Consider the following 9,637-nt stretch of genomic DNA (forward strand, 5'->3'; position numbering starts at 1 on the left):
CGGGGGAAGGGGGGTGGGGTAACTGGGTGATGGACATTAAGGAGGGTATGTGATGTAATGAGCACTGGGTGTTGTATAAGACTGGTGAATCATTGACCTCTATCTCTGAAATTAATAGTACGTTATATGTTGTTTAACTGAATTTAAATTTAAAAAAAAATTTAAAAATAAAAATGCATATATTTTTAAAATATTTGTATGTTATATAATAAATAAAACAGAAAATTGCATGAACAGAACATCTCAAACGTCCCCCAGAACTAAATATAATTAGATTTACATTTATTTATGCGACCCTTTATAATACTGTTGCTACGTTAGTAACCGATAATCACTTTTGATGTCAGTGTTTTTACTAAATGAATCTTTAGACTTTATGAATGTGTGTGTTCATCTCACAGGATGCTGTGGATGAGTGGGATCGGAACTTGACTCTCTTCTCTCATACTCTTGAGGAGTGGATGAATTGTCAAAGAAATTGGCTTTATCTTGAACCAGTCTTTCATTCTGTAGAAATACAAAGGTAAAAAAAGCCATAAAGAGGTTAAAAAAATGCATGGTGGATATTTATTGCCTATAAATCCTGAGAAGTCATTTCTTCAACAAATCCTCTAAAATAATTCACCTATGGGCACAGGAGTATTCTCTGAATTTTTTTTCATGAAAGATTGCAAGCATCATTTTTTTAAAGGTCCTATTTCTCATTTGTAGATATAAAACTATTAAGGACTGGGAAAAGAGTGTCAGATAGGTCATTGCAATCCCTAAACCACAATACTGTGTGTCTGTTTTGTTCTAGAATATTAGTGTGGTTTTGAGATGAATAATAAATGTGTTTTTAATAGCATTCATACGTGAATGGTAGTTTCTTACTTTGGACCATGTGAAAGAATGGAGGTCCTAGACAATTGGTGAAAATTCTAGCATTCAAGTTAATTGGTCTCTCTTTAAAGTGGTCTTAAGACTGTGTAAGTTGTGACACATGTATTATTTAGACAGAATTGAAAGTGTTGACCATAAATCACACAAGCTAGTCTAGGAGCCATTCTGAAATAAGGTAGGAAGCCATAGAGCATGTATTTGTAAGGTGTGTTAGAGCCGATGATAGAAGACCTTGAATGTCAGGTTCAGTGTTGTGAATTTTATTTTAGGGGCAAAGGGGAACTCTGAGAGGCTCACCAAAGAAAACTGTAGGGGCGAGTAGTGCTTTGCAGGGAACAATACCCATTTTTGTTACATATGTGTATTTCTTGTCGTATGGGTGCTTTAGTTTCTTCTATCTATAGTTATTTGAAAGTTCCCAAAGGTGGAACCACATACCTAAGGAATGTATCCTTTGTGATTATACCAACTTACTGCCTTAAACTTGAACTTCAGTTACTCTTTCCTAAAGATTTCTTAATTGATGGAAAGATAAGACCCCTAGTTCAGAGTGTCCCCAAGTTGTTCTTCGCAGGATTTGTGAGCAAAGGGGGCTCTTAGTGAAGGAATGAGAAGTGCTGTACAAGAGTGCTAAAGAAAAGAAGATATGCATCTGTCATGGGCCTGTCTGTGACTAGTGGAGAAGGATGGGGGGCCCTCCCAACAGGGTGGAGTGTGAGAAAGAGGAAGGGGAAGGGAGATTCATTAGCGAGGAGAGTTGTTTGAAGAGGACGCTCTCCTTCCCCTCCCGCCACCCTCACTGTGAGGTCACACCAGAACGTCCTGTGGAGGTTGGAAGGGTGCCCAACAGAGGGGAGGTTGAGGGCACCTCCCTAAGGATTTGTACTGCCCTGAAGAAATGTTTAGGCCCACTGCCCAAAATGGGGACTGGGATCATGGTGGGGGCGGGTGTTGCTGGCAGAAGAGCTTGACGTGTGTTGCCCCGGGGTTTGGGGCATTAGAAACTAGGACTCGCCTGTTCTCTGGAGAGCTCTGAAGCAGCCTTTAGTAGCAGAGCAGAGAAGTACAAGAACGCATGGTTGCGTGGACCACTGGTTCTCAACCACAGGGGGAATTGCCCTCGGGAACATTAGGCAGTTCTGATGTCAAAAAGCACTTCTCCGACAAGATCAGTAGCTTCTTCTTGAGAACTCTGTCCAGGTCCCATTTCCTCTAGAATTTCAGTAGCCTTTGTTTTACTACATTTCCTAGGACACAGGTCACTTTTACTTACTTTATGTGAACTTGTGAATACCTACTTTACACCTCTCACTAAGTATGGTCTTGTTAAATGATGGACGCATGTCTGATTGATCCTAGTATTTCCTACCATGTACATCACCATACATAATAAACACTATAGAATTTCTTCACCTGATGATCAGCAAAAATAAAACGTCACAACATTTTAAAAATTGAGCAATATTCTGTGGAAAATGCATTTAGAATATAGATTTTAATTATAGTACCTTCAAAAGATTAAACTATCTCTGATTTTCTTTCTAAAGGCAGCTCCCAGCAGAAGCAAAACTCTTCTCTCATGTGATTTCCATGTGGAGAGAAATAATGTTAAAAATACAAAACAAACTGGATGCTTTGCGGATAGCCACCTCTGCAGGAGTCCTTGAAATTCTACAAAATTGCAATACATGTCTTGACTATATAATGAAAAGTCTGGAGGTAAAACTATAGCAGTCCTAAGGTGGAGAATCATTTAATCATCGAAATGTAATGTAATGCACAACAGTAGCTCTTCCAATGCAGATTTTCTTTCTTCTAGCTGCCAACAATTTTTCCAACTCTAGCTAACTATAGGGTTAATGAAAATACTATCAAAATGAAAAAAAAAAGTGGGTAGACCAATCTAAATGGCCTTAGACAAAATACCAAAAATTTTTTTTAAGTGCCTAGGTTTCCTTATCTGTAAATTGGGAATAATGTTAGTGCCTACCTTGAGGGGCTTTTTGCTAAATGAGATAATGCGTTTACAGCACAAGAGCTCGCACAAAGAAAGTATTTAATGAGTGTTAGTTGTATTAGCACTACGATTATTATTAAATTGACAAAATCAGCAAAAAATGAAATGGGATAGTTTATTTTATTTAATTTTAAATCCAGTATAGTTAACATAAAGTATTATATTAGTTTATGGGATACAGTATAATAATTCAACAATTCTATCATTATTCAGTGCTCAGCAAGGATTGTGTACCCTTAATCCCCTTCACCTATTTCATCCCCCCCCACCCCTGTAACCAGCAGTGTGTTCTCTATAGCTCAGAGTTTGTCTCTTGGTTTGTCTTTTTTTTTCTTTTGTTCATTTGTTTTGTTTCTAAATTACACATCTGAGTGAAATCAATCATATGGTATTTGTTTTTCCCTAACTGGCTGACTTCATTTAACATTATGCCCTCTAGATCCACCCATGTTGTTACAAATGGCAAGATTTCATTTTTCTTTATGACTGAGTAGTAGTCCATTGTATACACATCTGCTCTATCCACTCAGCTGTGGACAGTTGTGCTGCTTCCATAATTTGGCTGTGGTAGACAATGCTGTGATAAACATAGGGGAGCATATAATTTTTGAATTAGTGTTTTTGTATTTTTTGGGTAAATACCCTGTAGTGGAATTACTGGATCATATGGTAGATCTTTAATTTTTCAAGGAACCTCCATACTGTTTTCCTCAGTGGCTGCACCAGTTTGCATTCCCACCAACAGTGCACGAGGGTTCCTTTTTTCCCCACATCCTCACCAACACCTGTTGTTTCTTGTGTTTTGGATTTTAGCCATTCTGACAGGTGTGAGATGATTGCATTTCCCTGATGATGAGTGATGTTAGGCATCTTTTCATGTGTATGTTGGCCATATGCATGTCATCTTTGGAGAAATGTCTATTCATGCCCTCTGCCCATTTTTAAAGTGGATTATTTGGGGGTTTTGGTATTGAGATGTATAAATTCTTTATGTGTTTTGGATGCTAGCCTTTATCAGAGATTTCATTGGTAAATATCTTCTCCCATTCCATAGGTTGTTGTTTAGTTTTGTTGATGGTTTCCTGTGCTGTGCAGAAGCTTTTTATTTTGATGTGGTCCCGCTTGTTTATTTTTGCCTTTGTTTCCCCTGCCTCAGGAGACACATCTAAAAAGAAGTTAGTATGGCTGATGTCAGAGACATTATTGCCTGTGCTCTCTTCTAGGATTTTTATGGTTTCAGGTTTTCACATTTAGGTCTTTAATCCATTTTGAGTTTATTTTTGTGTATGGTGAAGTAAAGTGGTTTCATTCTTTTGCATGTTGCTATCCAGTTTTCCCAGCACCATTTGTTGAAGCAACTGTCTTTTTCCCATTGCATATTCTTGCCTCCTTTGTTGAAGATTAATTGACCATATAATTGTGGGTTTATTTCTGGACTCTCTATTCTGTTGTATTGATCTATGTGTCTTTTTTTTTTTTTTTAAGAGAGAGCATGTGCGCATGAGTGGCAAGGATGGGCAGAGGGAAAGGGAGAGAGAGAATCCCCAGCAGGCTCCACACAGCGTGGGGCCTGATGCAGGGCTGGATCTCACAACCTTAAGATCATGACCAGAGCCAAAATCAGAAGTTGGACACCTAACAGAATGAGTCACCCAGGCGCCCATCTATGTGTCTTTTTTTGTGTCCGTACCATATTGTTTTGATTACTACTGATTTGTAGTATATCTTGAAATCTCAGATTGTGATGCCTCCAGTTTTGTTCTTCTTCTCCAAGATTGCTTTGGCTTTTTGAGGTCTTTTGCATACAATTTTAGGATTGTTTTTTCTCATTCTGTGAAAAATGCTGTTGGTATTTTGACAGGGATTGCATTAATGTCTAGATTGCTTTGGTTAGTATAAATATTTTAACAATATTTGTTCTTCATGTCCATGAGGATGGAATATCTTTCCATTTGTTCATGTCATCTTAAATTTCTTTCATCGGTGTTTTATAGTTTTTTTTAATTTTTTAAAAAAGATTTTATTTGTTTATTCGACAGAGATAGAGACAGCCAGTGAGAGAGGGAACACAAGCAGGGGGAGTGGGAGAGGAAGAAGCAGGCTCCCAGTGGAGGAGCCTGATGTGGGGCTCGATCCCATAACGCCGGGATCACGCCCTGAGCCGAAGGCAGATGCTTAACCGCTGTGCCACCCAGGCGCCCCAGTGTTTTATAGTTTATAGTGAGAGTACAGGTCTTTCACCTGCTTTGTTAACTTTATCCCTAGAAATTTTATTATTTTTAGTGCTTTTGTAAATAGGATTATTTTCTTAATTTCTCTTTCTGTTTCTTCATTCTTAGCATATAGAAATACAATGGATTTCTGTATATTGATTTTATATCCTGCAACCTTACTGAATTCATTTATCAGTTCTAGTAGATTTTAGTAGTAGGTGGTGCCTTTATGGGTTTTTTATGTATAGTATTATGTCATTCTGCAAATATCCTTACCAGTTTGGATACCTTTTATTCCTGTTTTCTTGTCTGATTGCTATGGCTAGGACTTCCAGTACTATGTTGAATAGAAGTAGTGAGAGTAGACATCCCTGTCTTGTTTGACCATAGAGGAAAAGTTCTCAGTTGTTCTGCATTTAGGATGGTATTAGCTGTGGGTTTTTCATATATGGCCTTTATTATGTTGAGGTATGTTCCTGTAAACCTGCTTTGTTGAGGGTCTTTATCATGAATGGATGTTGTACTTTGTCAAATGATTTTTTGTGTGTTTATTGATGTGACCATATGGTTTTTATCCTTTCTCTTGTTGAGGTGATGTATCATGTTGAATGATTTGCAAATATTGAACCACAGTTGCATCCTGGGAATAAATCCCACTTGATCATAGTGAATGATTATTTTTAAATGTATTGTTAGATTCAGTTTGCTAATACTTTGTTGAGGATTTTTGCATCTATGTTCATCAGAGATATTGACCTACAGTTCTCTTCTTTTGTACTATCTTTCTGTGGTTTTGGTATAGGGGTAATGCTGGCCTCATAGAATGAATTTAGAAGCTTTCATTCCTCTTCAATGTTTTGGAATGGTTTGAAGAATAGGTATTAACTCTTCTTTAAATGTCTGGTAGAATTCGCCTGTGAAGTCGTCTGGTCCTGGACTTTTGGTTTTTGGGAGTTTTTTGATTACTGATTCAATTTCATTGCTGATAGTCTGATCAAAGTTTCTGTTTCTTCCTGATTCAGTTTTGGGAGGTTGTAAGTTTCAAGGAATTTATGCATTTCTCCTAGGTTGTCCAATTTGTTAGCATGTAATTTTTCATAATATTCTCTTATAATCCTTTGTATTTCTGTGATGTCAGTGTTATTTCTCCTGTTTCGTTTCTGATTTTGTTTGTTTGAGCCCTCTTTTTTTTTTTTTAAGATGAATCTGGCTAAAAGTTTATCAGTTTTGTTGATCTTTTCAAAGAACCAGCTCCTTGTTTCATTGATCTTTACTATTGTTTGTTTGTTTCTATTATGTTTATTTCTGCTCTGATCTTTATTATTTTCTTCCTTCTACTAGTTTTGAGTTTTGTTTGTTCTTCTTTTTCTAGTTCCTTTAGGTATAAGGTTAAGTTGTTTGAGATTTTTCTTCTTTGTTGAGGTAGACCTGTATTACTATAAACTTCCTCTTAGAACCGCTTTTGCTGCATCCCAAAGATTTTGGATCATTGTGTTTTCATTTTCATTTGTTTCCCTGTATTTTTTTTATGTTGTGTCGATTCCTTGGTTGACCCACTGATTGTTTAGTAGCATGTTATTTAACCTCCATGTATTTGTGCTCTTTTCATGTGGTTTTTTCATGTGGTTGATTTCTAGTTTTGTAGTATCATAATCAGAAAAGATGCATGGTGTGACTTTGATTTTGTTAATTTGTTGAGAGTTGTTTTGTGGCCTAACGTGATCTATTCTGGAGATCTATTCTGGAGATCTATTCTGGAGAATGTTCCATGTGCACTTGAAAATAATGTGTATTCTGCTATTTTAGGATGGAATGTTGTGAATATATCTGTTAGATCCATGTGGTCCATGTGTCATTCAAAGCCACTGTTTCCTTATTGATTTTCTGTTTGGATGATCTGTCCGCTGATGTAAGTGGGGAATTAGAGTCCCCTAGAAGTATTGCCTTACTATCAATTATTTCCTTTATGTTTGTTATTAGCTGCTTTATGTATTTGCGTGCTCTGATGTTAGGTACATAAATGTTTACAATTGTTATATCTTCTTGTTGGAATGTTCCCTTTATATAGTGTCCTTCTTTCTTTTGTTACAGTCTTTGTTTTAAAGTTTATTTCATCCAATATAAGTATTGCTACCCTGGCTTTCTTTTCACCTCCACTTGCATGATAAATGCTTTTTTATCTTTTCATGTTCAATCTTCAGGTGTCTTTAGGTATGAAGTGAGTCTCTTGGAGGCAGCATATAAATGGGTCTTGCTTTTTTATCCATTTTATCCACAGTCATCCTTTGTCTCTTGATCAGAGTGTTTAGTACATTTACATTCAAAGTAATTATTGTTAAGTATGTGCTTACTTATTGCCATTTTGTTACTTATTTCACGGTTGTTTTTGTAGTTCTCTGTTCTTTCTCTTGCTCTCTTCTCTCAGTTTGCTGACATTCTTTAGTGATATACTTAGATTCCTTTCTTATTTTTCACATATCTATTACCAGTTTCGGATTTGTGGTTGCTATTGGGTTTGTATATAATGTCTTATGCATATAGCAGTCTATATTAAGTTGATGGTTGCTTAAGTTTAAGCAGAGAAAGACAATTATCCTATGGTTTCTCTGATCTATGGAACATAAGAACTAGGAAGATTGGTAGGAGAAGAAAGGGATAAAGAAAGGGGGGTAATCAGAAGGGGGAATGAAGCATGAGAGACTATGGACTCTGAGAAACAAACTGAGGGCTTCAGAGGGGAGGGGGGTGTGGGGGAATGGGATAGGCTGGTGATGGGTAGTAAGGAGGGCACGTATTGCATGGTGCATTGGGTGTTATATGCAACAAATGAATCATCGAACTTTACATCAAAAACCAGGGATGTACTGTATGACGACTAACATAATATAATAAAAAAATATTATTAAAAAAAATGAACTCATTCTAAAAGCATTAAATTTTTACTCCTCCCCACATCTTAAGTATATGGTGTCATACTTTACATCCTTTTATGTTGTGAGTCCCTTGACTGATTTTTACATATATACTTATCTTTAATGCTTTTGAGATTCCTACTTTTCTTATTCCTTATGGTCTTTCCTTTCCACTCAAAGAGTCCCCTTTGAGGAGAGGAAAAAATAAAACAAGATGAAATCAGAGAGAGAGACAAACCATAAGTGACTCTTAAGCACAGGAAACAAACAGGGTTGCTGGAGGGGAGAGGGGGAGGGGAATGTGGTAACTGGGTGATAGAAATTAAGGAGGGCATGTGATATAATGAGCACTGGGTGTTATATAAAACTGATGAATCATTGACCTCTACCTTTGAAACCAATAATACATTATATGTTAATTGAATTTAAATAAAAATAAATTTTTCTAAAAAACAAACAAAACAAAGAGTCCCCTTTAACATCTCTTGTAGGTTTGGTGGTCATGAACTCCTTTAACTTGTGTTTGAGAAATTCTTTATCTCTCCTTCTGTCCTGAATGAGATAGAGTGGATATCTCTGGCTGGATAGAGTATTCTTGGTTGCAGGTTTTTTCTTTCAGCACTTTGAATATATCATGCTGCTCTCTTCTGGCCCGCAGAGTTTCAGCTGAAAAATCATCTAATAGCCTTATGGGGTTTCCCTTGTATATAACTGCTTTCTTTCCTCTTGCTGCATCTAAAATTCTCTCTTGATCACTGCTTTTTGCCATTTTAATTATGTGTCTTGGTGCAGACCTCCTTGGGTTGGTTTTGTTGGGGACTCTCTGTGCCTCCTGGATCTGGATTTCTGTTTCCCCAGATTCAGGAAGTTCTCAGCTGTTACTTCTTCAAATAAATGTTCTGCCCCCTTTTCTCTCGCTTCTCCTTCTGGGATCCCTATCATGAGACTGTTATTATGCTTGATGGTGTTGCTGAGTTCCCTGCGTCTGTTCTCATTTTGCATCATTTTTTTCTCTCACTGCTCAGCTTGATTACTGTCTATTACTCTGTCCTCCAGGTGGCTGATCCATTCTTCTACTAGCTTTTTTTTTTTTACTGTTTATTCTAGGTGGTTTATTTTTAATTTCATTTATTGAGTTCATCATCTCTGACTGGTTCTTTATGTTTCCTATCTCTTTTTTGGGGGTCTCACTGAGGTCCTCCACTCTTAAGTCTAGCGTGTATCTTTATGACCTTTACTTAAAATTCTCTATCAGGAATATTACTTATCTCCACTTTGCTTAAGTCCCGTTCTTTGATTTGGGGTGTATTCCTCTGTCCNGCGTATTCCTCTGTCCCCTCATTCTGTCTGTTGCTGTGTCTGTTTCTACGTGTTAGGCGAGTCCGCTACGTCTCCTGCACTTGAAAGGAGTGGCTCTATGAAGAAGAGGTCCCGCAGTGCAATGTCTCCTCTTCACCAGAAAATGGTTTCAGGGGTTTCTCCAGTGTGTGTTGCTACAGGGGTGTCCTGCCGTTGTGGCGGAGCTGCGTCTGCCTTCCGTCTGGCCTGCGAGGGCTCTCTGCCTGTTGTGGGCAGAGTCTGGTGCCTGTGGTGTTAGTGGGCCGGTCCGGGGC

The 9,637-nt window shown here is 37.6% G+C and overlaps 1 protein-coding gene across 1 annotated transcript in view; it reads left to right on the forward strand.

Moving 5' to 3' along the window:
• DNAH14 (dynein axonemal heavy chain 14) overlaps positions 1 to 9,637 on the forward strand; it is a 363,900-nt gene that overhangs the window by 120,100 nt on the left and 234,163 nt on the right. The window contains exons 23-24 of the mRNA XM_034667630.1: positions 402 to 523; positions 2,430 to 2,601. Coding sequence (XP_034523521.1) covers positions 402 to 523; positions 2,430 to 2,601 — 294 coding nt within the window. The remainder of the gene's footprint in view (positions 1 to 401; positions 524 to 2,429; positions 2,602 to 9,637) is intronic.

This window comes from Ailuropoda melanoleuca, chromosome 8 (assembly GCF_002007445.2).
Source record: "Ailuropoda melanoleuca isolate Jingjing chromosome 8, ASM200744v2, whole genome shotgun sequence".
Taxonomy (NCBI): domain Eukaryota; kingdom Metazoa; phylum Chordata; class Mammalia; order Carnivora; family Ursidae; genus Ailuropoda; species Ailuropoda melanoleuca.